At 58.1% G+C, this 17,324-nt stretch overlaps 1 protein-coding gene across 9 annotated transcripts in view; it reads left to right on the top strand.

Moving 5' to 3' along the window:
- The window catches only part of SYT7 (synaptotagmin 7), a 65,745-nt gene that overhangs the window by 20,770 nt on the left and 27,651 nt on the right, over positions 1–17,324 (top strand). For 3 of the 9 annotated variants that reach the window (XM_008953864.5, XM_008953868.5, XM_034932748.3), the window contains exons 2-5: positions 4,186–4,289; positions 8,917–8,996; positions 13,072–13,203; positions 14,127–14,351. In XM_008953864.5, the coding sequence (XP_008952112.1) occupies positions 4,186–4,289; positions 8,917–8,996; positions 13,072–13,203; positions 14,127–14,351 (541 nt within the window). The remainder of the gene's footprint in view (positions 1–4,185; positions 4,290–8,916; positions 8,997–13,071; positions 13,204–14,126; positions 14,352–17,324) is intronic. The other 6 variants (XM_003828453.5, XM_008953865.4, XM_008953870.5 and 3 more) reach the window with 3 other exon arrangements.

The raw sequence follows: 17,324 nt of genomic DNA, 5'->3' as shown, positions 1-17,324 counted from the left end.
ACAGACGGGAACAGTGCTACTGTGGCTGAAGAGGGCTTGAGGGATCACAGCCTTATCTGCTCAGCCTCCACTCCCCAGAGCCCCAGAGAGACTCCAGGCAACCCTAGGGGTTCCAAAGACTACCTCTTGAAAACTAACCACGTACCTCTAGTTGGTGTGATGTCAAAGCAAAGGGTATAGAATCTGAGCTGGATTGCCTGAGTTCAAACCCTGGCTTTCAACTTGGACATGGTATTTGACCCCTCTGTTCCTCAGTTTCCCCATCGGTAAAATGGGGACAACTCATAATGCTTATCTCTGTTGTCGTTGTGACTGCATGTGGATCACCTGGAATACCTGGCTTGTCCTCTGAGTGGGGAAGGGTCAGGGTCAGCTCTTCCACAGATGAAGGCACTGATATCCAAGAGTCGAGTGTCTTGCTGGCCACATGGCTGGTTAGCAGCTGGACTAGGGTCTCAGCCTAGTTCTCCTAGACCCCAAACCTAGGGCTCATTCTGCTGTGCCCACAGAATGCTAATTGCTTAAGATGGGTGTTTTGTTGGGTTTCTGGGGACCTTTCAGAGTGTGCCCACTGGACTCTGGGATCGACAGGCTTCTGTCCCTAGGGACTCTCTGACCTGCAGCAGGGGTTGAGGATGGTTTTTGAGAAGGATCTTGTTTGACAAAAAAGGAGGGAGCTCCAGGAAGGTGACCTTTTGGAGAATTCCCAATGGCAAAGAGGTGTATGGGGGAGCGGGGAGTGTGGAGAGGGCATCAGAGAAGAGGAGCCCACCTGGAGTGTGGCTGTGACCTCCTGCTGCTTCCTACTGTAGCTACCAGATCATGAGCTTGTGAAACACCCCTCTGATCCCATCCTTCCCCTGCTCAAAAGCCTATCATGGCTCCCATGGTCTACAGAACAAAACAAGCCCCTCAGCTGGATAGACAAGCCCCTTCCCCATCAGGCCCTCCTTTCCTTCCAGGCTGTTCTCCCTGAATTCACTCCCCATACCCTAAGTCCAGCTCCTCACGCCATGTGCCTGACACTTTTCCCACCTCCATGCCTTTCCCTCTGCCTGGAATATCCTACTTTCGCCTCACTTCCATCTTCAGACTACACCAAACACCGCCTCCTCAGGGTGGCCTTCCCAGATAGCTCCCTAGTCCCACAAGATTGATAAAGTCCTCATTTGTGCTCCCAGGGTCCTTTGTTTATGCCTGAGATAAAACAAACACCAACAACCATACTAATACTACCCATCTATTGAGTGCTAACAGCAACTCCGTGGGAGACACTGAGTGGTTAATACACTTGTCCAAAGTCACACAGCTGTTAAGAGGCAGAGGTGGGGCTGGGCACAGTGGCTCATGCCTGTAATCCTAGCACTTTGGGAGGCCGAGGTGGATGGATCACCTTAGGTCAGGAGTTCAAGACCAGCCTGGCCAATGTGGTAAAATCCCATATCTACTAAAAATACAAAAAATTAGCCGGGTGTGGTGTTGGGTGCCTGTTGTCCCAGCTATTCGGGAGGCTGAGGCAGGAGAATTGCTTGAACCATGGAGGTGGAGGTTGCAGTGAGCCAAGATCATGCCACTGCACTCCAGCCTGGGTGAAAAGAGCAGAGCTCCGTCTCAACAAAAAAGAGGCAGAGGTGGTACTCACACTTGGGTCTTTTTTCTCAGGTCTTTTGGAGTCTGGGGCCCCCTGCTGTTTGATGGTTCTGGGGCACCTAGCGTGCTAGGAGATAACTTAATTCTAACCTGTCTTCCCCACTGGAGTGGTAGTTCCTTGTGGGCAGGGCCTGTTCCCCAACAAACACACACCCTCATAATTTATATATATATGTGTGTGTGTGTGTGTGTGTATGTGTGTGTGTATATATATGTGTGTGTGTACATATATGTGTGTGTGTGTGTATATATATATTTTTTTTTTGAGACAGAGTCTTGCTCTGTTGCCCAGGCTAGAGTGCTATGGTGTAATCTCAGCTCACTAGAACCTCCGCCCCCCCTCCAACCCCCATGCCAGAGTTCAAGCCAAGCAATTCTCATGCCTCAGCTTCCCAAGTAGCTGGGAGTACAGGCACACGTCACCATGCCCAGCTAATTTTTTGTATTTTTAGTAGAGATGGGGTTTTGCCATGTTAGCCTCGAATTCCTGACCTTAAGTGATCTGCCTGCCTCTGGCTCCCAAAGTGCTGGGATTACAGGCATGAGCCACCATGCCCACTCATAATATATTCTTAATAGATAGTTGCCGAGGAAAGCTCAGCGTAAGAATGGCGTTTACTTTATTTCAAAGTGAGTTAAACAAAGGAAAGTGTGGGCTCATCTGCTTTCAGCCCACACAGCTCCCCTAGCCCTTCCAGTGGGGCTGGGCAGGTTCCATGGGGAGAGCTGGGAAACAGATCTCATGTCCAGAAAGCGCCTTTGCCCATCCCTTCCCTGGAGTCCTGGCCATGGGCCGTGGGGCTGTGGTGGAGTGCCCTGCTCCTATTCTCCCTTGGAAGCTTGGAGATCAAAGTCCTAGTTCTCCCATTTGGCCTGAGAACTTTGACAAATGTGGCCCCTCCAGCCTTGCAGAGCTGTGCTCCTCAGCCCAGGAGAGGGAGGGGCAGGACCTTGGTTATTGCAGGTTGTCCAGGTCAGAGCTCCTGGGTGCCGTGGCCCCTGAGGTTGAAAGTGAACTGGGTGCAGGGGCTTCCGGGGGGTTGAGGCTGCAGACTTGGTACAGGAGGAGGCTGAATTTGCCTGGCAGGTGGACAGGTGGGAGCCTCACAAGTGTGGTCTTTCCCCACAACTAGGAGGCTCAGGAAGTCAGGAAGGGAGAGGTGGGGCCCAAAGAGGGTTCTAGTAGAGCAGGTAGAGAAAGGGCTGCCCAGGGTGCTGGAGTGGAGGAGGGAGGGAGCCCAGAGGCCCCTGAGAGCTGATGAGAGTCATCCCTGAGGGTGACTGCTGGGCCCTCCTCCACCAGGCTCCATGGCCAAGCAAGAGAGACTGGGAGAGGAAGAAAGGCAGAAGCTAAAACCGCAGGAACCAGAACCAGACAGATACCGTCAACTCTTAATTACCATGATCACTGGCACCAAAAAGCCCACGCAGGCTCCTCTGTAAATAAACAGCATCTCCTTGGCTTTAGGATGCATCCCAGCACACACAACAGATTGATAGCGCATGTGTGATCTATGCGGGTCTCCACTCACTGCCCCACATGAGAATTTGTCCTCAAAGTTTTTGCCTTCCTTACATTTGGTTTGGGCTAATGTTTACAATCACCCATGAGGAGGGCGGGGAAGGAGGTCTGATCTGCATTTACAAAGGAAGAAACCAAGTGCTTCTGTGACTGGCAGAAGCCACACAGCCGGGGAAGGGGTGGGATTCAGACAGAGGCCTGAGATTTTCCTCCCAGGACAGGTCTCATCTTTGCCAGGGGTGCCAAGGTTTCCACTTCTGAAGTTTATGGCACCTCGGCACTTGGGATGAGAGCATTTAGGAATTACAGATGGGCTGCAGCCATGGTGTGGTGGGGGTGAGCTTGGGAGATAGGAATGTGCAGAGGCCAGTGGGTGGGCTTCCAGACCAATGAAAGCTGGGCTAAAGGGGGCAACAGCTGGCCAGAGGGTTCCAGAGATTCCTTTGACTACACATATGGCTGGTGAGTCTTGGGAAGCAAGACGACCGGCTAGTGCCATGAGGCAGATGTCCTCAGAGGGGCTGTCAGAGCTAATAAGGACCCTTTGGACAAATTTCACTAGAGTTGCAACTCAGAGTGTGTGTGTCATCAGGGCAGCGGGTGGAAGAGTGCTGTGTGAAAAGGCCATCCAGGAGCAGTGGCCTGTGGAGGGATTTGATGGACGGGTGAAGTCTGGCTGAGCTGAGGGGCACATTTGGCCTCTCCCTTTGAGGGTCTCAAGTTTGGAGGCCGGCACAGATCCCATGGACTCACACAGGGTCCGTGCAGGGAGAGACAGAGAAAGATGCCAACTGGCACAGTTTCCCCATTTTACAGATGAGGAAACTGAGGCACACAGAGAGGAAACTACCCAAGTTCATCCAGCAAGGCAGAACTGGGAGTAGAACCTGGGTTCAGAGCTCCCAGTGAAGGGGCCAGATGGAGGGTAGGGTGGTGGTTCTGGAGGGCTCTGGGCTGAGGGAGGGTGGCAGGCCCTGGCCAATGAGGGTGTGACCTGTACCTGTCCTCCCCAGGGGCGCCCTCGCGCGACGTCCTGCTGGTCTCTGCCATCATCACCGTCAGCCTTAGCGTCACTGTCGTCCTCTGCGGCCTCTGCCACTGGTGTCAGCGCAAACTGGTGAGGCTCCTGAGGGCCCCTTGGAGGGTGGTGCCTAGCCCTGCACACTGCCCCCCCCCCACACACACACACAATTACAGGCTTGGGAATTTTCCCAAGGGTGCACACAGGTGACTCACCTGTCCGCATAGTCAGGGGCACTTCCATAGAAATTCAGACCGCGTGCATACGCATGCATGCATGCACACCCTGCGTTTACCCGGGTCTCAGCCCTATACTTCTGTTTATATACCCAAAGCCATGCATCTAGGGACACATTCGGGGACAGACTTAGGACTCACAGGCATTCGCACGCGAGCAGCTACACACGCGCGCGCACACACACACACACACACGCCCTGCCTCCCGCATAAAGCACCGCAGGCACACACGCGCAGACTGAGAATAGAGCCCCAACTCTAAGCACCGCGCCCCCTCCCCTCTGCCCGCTCCCCTCCATGGGCGTGGCTGAGCCGGTGGCCAATGCGGAGGCGCCGCCCGCCCCACCCCCGCACATCCATCCTGGCTCTTGGGTTTGTACAAGCACAAACGGCTCCTTTTCATTTTTAACGAGGGCTGGGGAATTAACGAGCAGGATTAGTCCATCAATAAGTAAAGAGACCGTCAGGAGGGACATTCATCCCCTGAGGGCGCCGGTAGGGGGAGCGGGGCTGAGCCGCCCGCCCCGCATCGCGCCGCCCCGCCCAGCCCGCAGCCCACAGCTCCCTGAGCCGCTGCTCCGCAAGACCTCCACTCCCGTCCCCACTCCTGCCGCCCGGCCCAGAAGTGTGGTGGGACTTTGCGGGCAGCAGGGGGCGAGGGGGGCGACGGTGGGCCCGGGGGTGTCCGAGGTGCGACGCCTTTGGCGGAGTCAGGTGAAGGAGGGTCACTAGCAAGCATCCCCCATCTCCCCGGGCCGAGAATGGTGGGAGTGGGAGCAGGGGACCACCTCTGGGAACCCCATTCTCTTCCTGCGCAGCCAAAGGGGGGCCTTAAGGACAAGGGGGGAGCACTGTGGCTGTGGGCACTGGGTGGGTAGAGGCTTCATGCCCCACTCCTCTGGAGGAAGAAAAGGGGCAGATACCCCTGGGAAAGGGTTTTGGGGTCTTGTGAGAGACCTGCGGGAAAGACCTGAGAGTCCCAGAACCCAACATGCCTCCTTCAAGAATGGCAAACTGAGGACTTGGGAGCATGCGGCTCCGTCCTGGGTGTTGAACTTCAGGCAGCTCCGACCCCTGGGGAGGAGCCATAGTGGAGGCCAGCTCTGCTTCCTGTGCGAGTGTGTGTGCATGTGTGCAAGTGTGTGCATGACCCGATCCCCCTCTGCCTGCAGGTGTGTGGAACCGGGCTGGCTGCCCTGCTTTCTTCCTGGGTCCCCTGTGTCTGCGTCTGTCTCAGAATTTCAGGAAAGGTGGTGGAGGAGGCTGGGCCATGTGCCTCTGTGTGTGAGTGTCCTCGGAGGCTGGGGGAGTGGCTGAGCGTACCTGCAGCCCTGAGCATCTTGTTGCAGGGCCCCTTAGGCTGTCTTGCTGTCTGTCTGGATTTGAAGGCTAGGGAAGAAGGCTGCATGAGCAGGCGCTGATGGCGACCTTGTGTGTGTGTTCCATGTGGAGTCTGTGCTGAGTGTGTTGACTTTGAGGGTATTGGTGCACTGTGTGTGTGTGTGTCTGTGTGTGTGTGTCTGTCTGTGCGTGTCCGTTCACCCCTCAGTGGTGGGATGTGCATCAACTCATCAGATCCCTGTGTGAGCCAATGCTGGGGTCTGCCCCACCCTCCTGGCCTCCTCTGCATATGTGCTGCAGTGTGTGTGTGTGGGTGTGGGTGTGGCTGTGGGTGTGTGCGGTGAGAGATGACTTCCAGGACCCAGGTACAACTGTAACTGGTCTCCACCCCACCCCCATGCACCTCCAGTCAGGGGCAGGGCCTGGGGACAGGAGTTCAAAGACAACAGCTTTTGCAGCAGATGGGGGGCTGTCAGCACAGGAAGGACCTTGGGAGCTGAGAGATGCAGAAGCAGCCTCTTCCCTGGTCCCAGCCCCTCCCCACAATCCCCAGCCAGGAACCCTCCCAGGGTCCAGACCACAGGCTGTCCCTCTTGACTTGCTGTGGATAGAATGCTACTCTCCCCCAGTCCCCCAAGCCCTGCCACCCCCTCCCCTCCGCCTCAGGGGTTCCAGAAGCCAGGGAGCTCGTTGATCAGGCTGTCTCCTTGCTCCATGGAAGGGACTTTAAAACGCTGTCCCCTCCCCCAACACACACAGTTGTTGGGCTCTCCTTGCCTGCCTGTCCCCTCAGCAGCAGTGACGTGATACCCTGACAGCCCAGATCCCATTTCCAAACATTAATAACTTCCTTAATCTCCAGCTGGCTTTTTCCGGATCAGCCTGGCCACCCCTCCCTGAGAAGCGGGCTGGTGGTGTTGGGCTGCTTTGGAGCTGCCTAATGTCACCTGGACCCTGCCTGGTTTCCTGTTAACTTGGGTTGTCCCCCTGCCCTCCAAATCAAGTCCTGGCCTGGTTCCTGTCCCCCATAGCACCTCGGCTCCTGCTGCAGAGCAATAGTCGAAGCCAGAGGGGAAGGTTCTCGGAGTTGGGGAAGGAAGAGGGGCAGACAGAGGCTCCCAGAATGTCTGTGGGGGCACTGCTCGGAAAGGGCTGACCGTGCCCTTCCTGGCCTCGGGGAAGGGGCAGCGGCCCTGCCTTACGAGAGGGTGCTGGCCAGGGCAAGCTCTCCTGCCAAGCCAGAAAGAAGGAAGAGAAGGGCGAGGGGTGGCATGGGATGCCCTCAGCAGCCCCACTCTTGACCCACACTGCCTGTGTGCTGGAGAATAGTGGGGCGGGGCTCCTGCCTGAGGGTCCTGCCAAAGGGGGCCTGAGGTCACTGTGGCACAGCCGCATAGGATCTTCCCAGTTGGAACTGGGAATTGTTTGAGATTTGGACCTCTGGGTAGTGATGGGAGGGATCGGAGTTGGAGCTGTGAGTGGCAGCTTTTGTGAACCCAGGGTGTCCGGCATCTCTATATTTCAACTCTTAAAGTTCTGACTTAGAGGTCGCTGCTGGGGGCCCAGACTCCAGGGTGGGCGGGGCCATAGAAGGGACACTTCCAGGTGATGATTTCTGAGAACTGCCCAGTACCAGGTTCCACACTAAGTACCAGAAACCCACAGCCTTGCCTCTGTGGGAGCACGTGCCGGGAGATAGGAGCTGAAGTAAGTGAACAGAAATACTCATATATGTGATGAGAGCCTGGAGGGATGAGGAGTCTTCCTTCTAGGGGTTCATATGGTGACACCATTTCAGAAAGGAGGAAAGAGGCCAGAGAAGGGAAGACACTTGGCTAGGATGACGGGGGAACATGCAGCATTGCTGGAGCCAAGCCCCAGGCAACCTTGAGGTGTAGGGCACTGCTGGTGGGATGAGGGAGCTTTGCTGCCGGTCTCCCTAGATAGGTGGCTCCCGTGCCTGGGAAGGGGCTGCCCCTGGCAGGAGCATCAGGGAGCATGGCTGTGACAGGAATCATGGCAGTGGCAGTGACAGCTCTTACTCTGCTTTAGAGAGGATGGAATAATTGACTGTTGTGGCTGTGGTGCTGGTGCACATGACAGGGTGTTGGGAAGCATTTGTGTGCGCACGTGTGTGTGCATGTGTGTGTGTGTGTGCAGCCGGGGAGGGGCAGGCCAGTGCCCAGTGGGAGAATGGGCTGGGAGAGGCAGCCCCAACCCCCGCACAGCCCCTGTCCCCCGACTGCCCATATCAGCCCTGGACCTGGCCCAGGTCCGTGGCCCATGGGTGCGTGTGAGGACGCTTGGTGGCAGCCAGGAATGTTAATGGGGCTAGGCTCTGCATGAGCTAAATTTAGAAACCCAAACTGAGAAGGTGAATGGTGCTCACCTTCCCGGCAGCAGGCCCAGTTGCCGCTGTGGCCACGGCCCTTCCTTTAGCTGGAGGACCTGGGGTACCCACCTGCTGCCCTGCTCCCTCCCTCCCCCTGCTAGTGTGAGGGACTCTGGGGGGCAGGGGCCCAGGCTGCCTCCCCGCAACTGCCTCTGAGTCAGCGGGCAGTCTCTCTTCCTAAGACTGCCTTCCTAAAACAGCCTTGCTCCTGCCTCACAGCCCCAGGGCACAAGGACCCCCCAGAGAACCCCCAGACAGTGGTGGACACAGCCCCGAGCAGGACTGGGGACATGGCCTTCTCCCCGCCCCCACTGCTCACATCACTGGCCACTGCCAACCTTGCCCTGCAGGATGCCACCCCCACCATCTGGGGGCGGTGACGTGGACAGTGTGACGTGGCCAGGCGCCTGAGAGCCGTCTGTCCGTGGCAGAGGGAACTGTGTTTCTGGGAGCTAGGCCAGAGCCCCAGGAGATAGGCAGACAGGAGGGGCTGATCCCTGGGAGTCAGGGATGAGGTTCGGGTCGAGGTGGGTGGGGCAGGTCCTAGAGCCCGATGGGGCCCAGGAGCTGCCAACCGGGGAGCAGGCATCCAGGGGATTGGCCCCCACTGCGGTGACAGCCTCGCACACTGGTCCTGGCCTTGTTGCCACGGCCCGACTCCAGTCTATCTCCTTCCCCTCCGGGTCCCTGTTCTGGGGAGGTAGGGAGGATACAGTCCTGTTCCCCAGGAGTGACCCCAGTGCTATCTCCACAGGGCAAACGCTACAAGAATTCCTTGGAGACGGTGGGCACGCCAGACTCAGGGCGTGGGCGCAGTGAGAAGAAGGCTATCAAGTAGGTGCCAGGCTGCTAGTTTGGGATGGGGCCACACAAGCAGCCCAGGTGGGAGGAGCCCCTTCTCTCCCCCAGCCCCACAGACCTGACCACACACTTTCACTTCCCCCACACCCCGATGCCGTGCTCTCTACACCCCCCACACACCCCCAACAACTCAGGGGCCCCGTCTTTTCTGCCTGTGCCCAAGCCCCTCGCAGTGCTCCGGAGTCCCTGGCCTCCGTTTCCGCTGCCCTCACCGCCAGCACCTTCTGCGCCCACCTCAACCCTGGTTGCCGCTTTCTCATGCCACCCTCCTATCACACACACTGTGCCCACCACCCGCCGGCTTCCCTGGACCTCCAAGCCCCTCTCATGGGGCCCCTGCTGCTAGGCCGGGGAGGCCCCTCCCTAGTGGGCCCCAGGTTCTTTTCTCAGATCCTGCCAGTGTTTGAGGATGACCTGGAAGTGGGGAGGCAGACACACCTGTGTCTGGGCCACTCGGGGAGCAGAGCGCTGGGGAGCACTCCCTCCCTCCCCGTCAACCCCACCGGCCGCTGTGTGTCTGGCTGTCTCTGCCTCACCCAGGTCTCCTTGTTCTGCCGTAGAGCCCTCTTCAAGGAGTCTGCCCTCCCACTGCAGACCACCTTGGCCAGCCCTCTGCTGAGGTCACTGGGAGACACCAAGAGAAGTCCCCCACCCACCTGGCGGGGGACTCAGGCCACCTGGGCTCTGGAAATGGAGGCTTTTGCTGGGGGGGAGGCCTCTGTGCCCACTGGCCAGTGGTCCCAGCCCCTTCCTCTCTGCTGAGCCCAGAGGTCAAGGTAGGGGTGGTAACCCCACATCTCAGCCTGGCCTGGACCAAGCCTGCCAGCCAAAGGGCTCTGCCTAGAAGCCGAGCGCCCCATCCCTCCCTACCTCCACTCTTCCTCCCTCTGAAGGCCCAGCCACCCTCCCCCTGCCCTCTGGCCCCTGCCCACTGCTGGTCTCCCCTGCCTTCCCCTGTGTGTCTTTCCCCTTCCGTTCCCTTCCCTTTCCTATTTCTCCACCTTCTCTTCTCCACTCCTCCCCCACCCTCCACCCCGCTCCTGAGGGCTCCCTCCCAGGTCCTCTTCTGCCCCATTTTGTTCATCTCTTGCACTGATCCTGTTTGGGGCGTTGGTAGAAGCTGTGTGCATGTGTCTGGGGTGGGGCAAGAGGAGGCGTGGGCCAGGCTGAGGCTAGGGGAGGGCGGGAGGCTCAGGAGGAGGCTGTGGGAGACTTTGAAGCTAGGTTGGTTGCCCAGACTCCGGTCTTCAAAGCCAAGTGCTGGCAGGGCCCAGGGGCTCTTGCAGAGTGCAGGCCCGGGCTTTCTGAAGGCGAGGGAGCACGTTGGGGAGCGTGGCCAGCCCAGCACCTGTGCCTCCTCCAGGACAGGCCGTTTACAGCCGCGGGCCAGGGCTGGGGGCCTGCCTCTGCCAGGTGATCATAACCTTCCTGGATAGGGGTGCGTGTGGCAGGGCCCAGAGTCCTGGAAAGGGCCCACAAGAGGAGACAGGATTCCCAACTAGGGGGAGGGCGGGCAGCAGGCTGTGCCAGGCTGGGACCAGTGCCCATGAGGGCTCTCTAAGACAAAGTGAGGCAGCAGCGGCCGTCCAGCCTGCCTCTGTGTGGTCCTGCAGCCCCCGCACTCACAATCCTAGCCTGCCCCCGAAGCTGCTGAGTGGTCAGGCCCTCTGCCCCGAGGGAGAGAAGCCACCGTGTGTGTCTGCATGCACCTAGGCCTTTGCTTCTTTCCAGAGAACAGAAAGGTCCCAAGTCAGTGGAGTCACAGGTGGCGGAGCCTCCTTCCTGCACAGCCCTTCATGGGCTTAGGACCCCCAACAGAGGATCGTCTTATCAAGGATTCTGGGAAACTGTGTTCTTTAGCAGTGCTTTCCAAACTGTGTTCCTCAAGGCCCTTGTGCCCCACAGATGAGTCATAGCTATTCCACGAACCAAGGGTCTCACGGCCAACTAAGTTTGGGGAACACTGCACACTCTGTCTCCCTCTTGGCGATACTGATATTCATGGGCACATTAAAGGCTCTGAGAAGTCCTGCGGTAAAGGAATCAGTGTTTCCCAAATTTCTTTAATCAAAGATCCTTTTTTCCAGTACCGCAGTGGAAAAACCTGAGAGACCCTGGAGCTCTTCAGAACACAGGGTGGGAGACAAGTCTGGCAGTGGTGACTCTGGGTGGATTTTTTTTCTGGGACCTCGGGCTGGATGGTCCTAGATTCTGGAGATCTGGAGGGAGCGGGAAAGAGAGGCTGCTACCTGCTCCATCTTTGTTATACCTGACGCAGGGAGGCCCCATCCATACCCTCGTGTGAGGCTCTGCTGGGAAGGGACATCTGTGGTGGGAAGGGGGTTTTTTGTCAAGGGATTAGGTTCCCCTGGGGCCTGTCCTGCCTCCTCCATACCCACCACTTACTGCCCCTGTGAGCTGGCTCTACGCTTTGGCTTTGAACCCTGTACACAGAGTCCCCTGTGAGACATTTCCAAGGTCTACTCTGGACAGAGAAATCTGTCTACAGCAGGGATGCCCAACGCCACCATCTCATCTGGGCCTATGGTGGCAGCTCAGCCTCTCTTCATCTTTCTCACTTTTGTGCCTGAGTCTGAGGTTGAGAACCAAGGTCAAGGTCAAATTCTAAATGGAGGAAAAAGCAGGTCCCACAAGAACATGTTTGCTTGATCCTGGGGGGTGGGGTGTGCCCCCGCTGGCACCCTTCCCCACACTGCCCCACCTTGGCTTTGGGGAGCGGCACAGCCTCAGTCCTCCCCAGGCCCACCCCAGCGCTCTTCCTGGGGCCCCTTCCCTAGAAACATTCCCATGCCTGAAACACGGCTGCCTTCCAGAATAGTCACTGTCTCTATTCCCCCTGTACTCCCAGTCCTGCTTCTTGGGGTCCCAGTAGCCTGATGAGCTGGTGGCGCCCCTTGTCCTTGGCTCCCAGGGTTTCCAGGCCATGCCCTCCACCGGCCAAGGCTTCTGCCACCCACCCCACCTGCAAGTCCCCACGTTCTCAGGAGAAGGTGGAGAGTCCGGGGTGAGGGTCCCTTCCAGACCCAGCAGCTCCACCTTGGAAAGGGACAGGGACCCAGGGAGGGGCTGCACCAGCAGGCAGGCCAGGGACACACCCAGAGAAGGACAGGTTCCTGCTGCACAGGCCCCAGAACAAAGGACCGAGGGGCCCCCTGGTTACCTTAGTGACATCCTCAGCAAGGTCAGAGGCCCAGGAATGCTCCCCTTTCAGGGGAGTGGGGTGACCCAGCTGCCACATTTGCAAGGAGTAGAGATGGTCTCCAGCTCAGCTGAGATCCCCCAGTCTTAGGTTAAGGCTGCAGCCCAGCCTCATGGAGTAGAAGAGAGAGCAGAGGAAGCCAGGGAGCCCCTCAGGCCAGTGGGAGGAGGAGGAGAAAGATGGGCAAGGGGCTGGGCCTGCCCCAGGAGGGCCTCAGTGGAGAGAAGGTGGAAGAGGAGAGAACCTTGAGTTCTCCAGTACTAGAGCTTTTATTCTGCAGTGAGAGAATTGATAGTATAGCAGTTACAGCCAGTCTTCTCCTTTGACAGGCAGGGAAACTGAGGCCAGGAGAGGTAGGGCCCAGCATGTTGGCACCTGGGCCTGATCTGCCTTTCAGCTCCATCTAGCCAGAAACCAGCACTCTCCTTCTCCCACTCCCCCTGCTCACCCCAGGCCTCATCCCCAACCCTTCTCCCCTCTGTCCCCCTCCTCTCATCATTTTCTCTCTCCCACCAGCTTCCCAGGTGCGAGGCTCCAGTCTGCCGCCTGCCGCTTGCCTCCTTTCTGTGTGGCTTCCCGGCCCTCGAGTGCGTGCGTGTGTGCATTGGTATGTTTGCACATGTGTGCGTGTGCGTGTATGCGTGCGTGTGCCAGGCACAGACTGCGGTGCCCGCCTGCCTTTCTTCCTCCCGCAGGAGCTGACCCACGAAGCCCCGCCCACTGTGTGCCCGGCCCCGGGGTCCTGGTCCCTTCTGCCCCCGCAGGACTTGCAGTTCTTGTTTCTTCTTGTATCTCCCTGTTTTCTCCCCTCTCTCTCTGCCCCTCCAGTGATCTAGACAGAGACTTTTGGAATAACAATGAGAGCACAGTGCAGCAGAAATGGAGCTCCTACCCTCCCAAGGAGTTTATTCTAAACATTTCACCCTACGCCCCTTATGGCGACCCACGACTGTCCCTCAAGTGAGTGACTTTACCTGGTTTGATCATATGTACCGAGTATCCGCGCACGCCCTCCTTCCCTCCTCCTGCCCCCACCCACCTCTGGACCCGCTCACTCCCTCTCTCCTCTCGCTCCTGTCCCCCAACTTCCCCACCCATCCACCCCATGGGCAGGCCGACCATGGAGACGAGCAACCCCACCTGCCCCAACCCACCTGCCTGCCCGCTCCCGTCCCCTCCCCCAGGGCCAGCCTTGCAGGAGAGCCCCCTCGGCAGCCATACCTGGCCCCCCCAGCTGGTCCCGGGGCCCACCCCACCTTCTGTGCAGTCAGGATGGGGTTGCCCGTTTGGGTCCCGCCCCCTCGGTTGTGGTCGCTTCTTCCTCCCCGCTGTGTGCTGCCGTGGCTGCTCGGTGGTCGGTGGTCGGTGGTCGGTGGTTCGTGGCGGTGGTGGCGGTGATGGTGGTGGTGGTGGTGATGAACTCTGACTAACACGGCTTTCTCTTTCTCCCTGCCTTGGGGCCTCCTGGCCTGGACAGCCCGCTCTTCCTCCGTCGTTAACCCTTCGTTGTCCTGTGGGATAGAGTTGGAGGTGGCTGCCCTCCCCCCACCCCCGCCGCCCCTGCCCCAGGCGGTGGGGAGGGGCCCCCCCTCCGTTGTCGTGGTGCGTTGTTCTCCGACCCCCAGCCCGCCCGGTCCCCCTCTCTCCTCTCTGCAGGCTCCGCTGTTAACCCATTTGCAGTGCTGATGTCTCTCTCTCTCTCTCTGTCTGTCTCATGTCCGTCTGTCTCTCTCCTCCTCCTCTCTCACTGTCTCTTTCTTCCTTTTATCTGTTATTGTTTTTCTTCCTCTTCCACCCCCCGACCCCCACGTATGGCCTGCCCTCTCTCCCCTACCGCCACCCCCGGTGCCCCTCTGGCCTGGCTGCCTCGTGCATGCCTCCAGTGGCACCCTCCTGTCGGGCGCCAAAGTGGCCGCCGCGGCGGGGCTGGCGGTGGAGCGGGAAGGCCGGCTGGGGGAGAAGCCGGCACCGGTGCCGCCACCCGGAGAGGACGCCTTGAGAAGCGGCGGGGCTGCCCCCAGCGAGCCGGGCAGCGGTGGCAAGGCGGGGAGAGGCCGCTGGCGGACGGTGCAGAGCCACCTGGCCGCAGGGAAGCTCAACTTGTCCAAGTGAGTGATGGCGCCCCATGGCTGCCGGAGCCATGAGCTCAGGCCTGCCCTGCCAGGGTGGACAGCGGGACCCCTGGCATGCCCGCTGCTGCCCCCAGAGGTGCCGTCCTCGGCCCCTGGCTCATTCCATCCCTTCATGAGACTCTCCCATCATCCTTGCCATCTGGCACGATGAACTCAGCCATACAGTGATGCATTTCAGCCTCTGGCTGATGCCCCATCAGTCCCTTCCTTTGCCAGTGACCAGGTCATTCCATTTTCTGCCCCCAGGGCAGCTTCATTTCAGTCCCCGGGTCATCCCATCCTCTTTGATTGGCCCCCCCCATCTCAGCCACCAGGTCATCCCTCCATGGGCAGCAGGCCTGTGGTTGTTCCATCTCATCCTGGGTATCTGGCCCACTCTCAGCCTGACAATCACCCATCAGCTCCCAGGCTTTCCCTCTTACAGCCAGCAGATGGCTCTAGACCCAGAAGTTGAGCCATTCCATTTTTGACCATCGGGTGACTCCATTGGCTGTCCCAGTCTTGCTTGAACCATACATCATCTGTTGTGGAAGCCACTCACGAGCAGCCGCAGGCTGCCCCATCGGTTCATCCTCATCTCAGCCATCCCCGTTGGCTGTCCCAGTCTTGGTCACCGAGCTATCCCACCAATGGCTGTTGGGACCGTGTATTCCTGGAGGTTGGGTTGTCAAACCCCAGCTAGCTTCACTTGCCAGATGTCATGGGGTGTTCTAGACATCAGGCAGAAGGAGCCGTCCCCTCTGTAATAGCTGTCTGAGCTTATCGAACAGTCAGGCCCACTCTTGGCTGATGGACGTAGGATTGACCCCTGTTTTCCACAGACAGTATATCCCCTCTCATGGGGCAGCTTTATTCTCATCTTGGCCTTTGGAAACTTCTGATTCCCCTCATCAGAGCCCTTCTAGGCCCTGAGTCCTTTGAGCTGTGACCAGTCTCCCTTGGGGTATAAATTCCATTTTCAGAAGTTGGAACTCCCAGCTAATGGAGCAGCCTCCCATTTAACAGGCCAACAGCCCTGCCCCTTCCTAGCTGTTGGGCCATCCTGTTGCCTCAACTGAGGGCCCTCCTGATTCTCTTCAGAAGACCTGTGGTTCCTGCCATTGGGAGCACCGAAGGCCACCGTACCAAGATCTCTTTTGCTAGTTGGCTTGAGTGCACACACGCCAATTTCTCCCAACATCTGGCCCCAGGAGGGTCCCACAGGGAAGCCACACACCCCTTCAGAGAGCCCGGCCCAGTGCCCCACCCTCCCAGCCTGCCCCGGCCAGTCTCCAGGCCGGTTAGGCCTCCATGCCATCCACTGGCTCCAGGCCTGGAGGAACCAATTATAGTTTCCTGTGACTGAGAGGTTGTAAATTGGACTAATTTTGGATGTGATAGGAAACCAAAATGAGGTCACCAAGGAGGGGGAGGAGGCAGCTGCCAATGTGCCGCCCTCCCTCTGCCTTGACCTGCCCCCAGGGAGCTGTGGGCCTACCTGGCCGGCCAGGCCTGGGCCTGCCCCTGGAGGTAGCCCGGATTTCAGGCCTGAGTTAGGCAAGGCTGCCACCCCTCCAAGACCCCAGCTAAAGCTACGTTTTGCTTTCTTCTCTTTCTTTCGCTCTCTCTTTACTATACTCTTTCTCTCCCTCTTTCACTCTCTCTTTTTCTTTCTCTCTCTCAGCCCACAGGGGTAGCCTAACTGTTGTCTTTTGGTTCCCAGGGTAGGCTCAGAGGGTGAGCAAAGCTGAGGTCTGGTTGCGGTGGTGAAGGTGGCTCCCAAGGGCTCTGGGGCCTCCTCCCTTGGGCAGCCCAGGGGATACTTGGCTGCCCCATGGCCCTAGACCAGAGGTCAGCAAAGTTACTCAGTAAAAGGCCACTTGGGAAATATTTAGGCTTTATAAGCCATATACTCTCTTGCACAATGACTCAACCCTGCCATTGTGGAATGAAAGCAGCCAGAGTCACTATGTAAACTAATGCCAATGGCTTGGTTCCAGTAAAACTTTATTTACAGAGACAAGCAGCAGGCTAGATGTGGCCCACAGGCAATGGCTTCCCAACCCCTCCCCAAGACCACTGGATTGAGAGGTGGAGGGAAGGGACAGAGGAGGAGAAGATTGGAACGCCTGAAGTTCCAAGATGAGAAATGATTCACCCAAAGCTGCTCATTCAGCCCAGTCTCTGGCTCCGCTCTGGTGCCTGGGGGCAGCCTGGCTGTGGCCCTGCCTGTGGGATATGGTGAAATCTCCAGCCAGCGCATGAAGCAGACAGGTTCTCCAGGGGAGGCCAGGGACTTCTGACTCCAACCACTGGCATGGGGAGCTTTTACCAATACAGCATTTTCAACACAGCCCAACCTCATTAGATCCTCATGGCAATTCTGTGACAGAGGAAGCTCGGGGATTATTTTATTACTCCCATTTCATAGATGAAGAAACTGAGGCCCAGAGAGGTGGAGTCACTTTTCCAGAGTCCCATATTTAGTAAGTGGCAGAGGTGGGGTTTGAACCCAGGTCTCTCTGAGGCTATACTGCATCTGACCAGCCATGTCCTAGTTCCTCTCTGTCCTTGCCCCACTTCCCAGTGCATTTCAGAGATGCTGATGGGCCTGTGGGAGAGCATCCCCTTGCAGATGCATCAAAGACAGTCACCCTGTTCTCTGTTAGAACTGCGGTGAAGTGTCGGATGAGGGGATACTGGGTTCCACCCTGTCTGCACTCTTTCTTGGTCCAGTCCTCTGACTGGGAGATATTTCCAAGGTCCCAGGAGAGGATGCTGGACCTTGGAAACAAAGAACCCTGAAAAGAGGGCAAAGATCCACGCCAGAGCCTGAATTCTAAGGCTGTGCTGGCCACAGGGTGGAGGTCTGCCGCTTCCTTGCCTCTGTGGACAAAGTATAAGAACTGATGGCTTCCCCGGCCTCCCCAGGATTACTAGGCCAGCTCTGCACTGGCCTGGATTTCTTCC

This window comes from Pan paniscus, chromosome 9 (genome assembly GCF_029289425.2).
Source record: "Pan paniscus chromosome 9, NHGRI_mPanPan1-v2.0_pri, whole genome shotgun sequence".
Lineage (NCBI taxonomy): Eukaryota > Metazoa > Chordata > Mammalia > Primates > Hominidae > Pan > Pan paniscus.
This window is presented reverse-complemented; position numbering and strand designations above follow the sequence as displayed.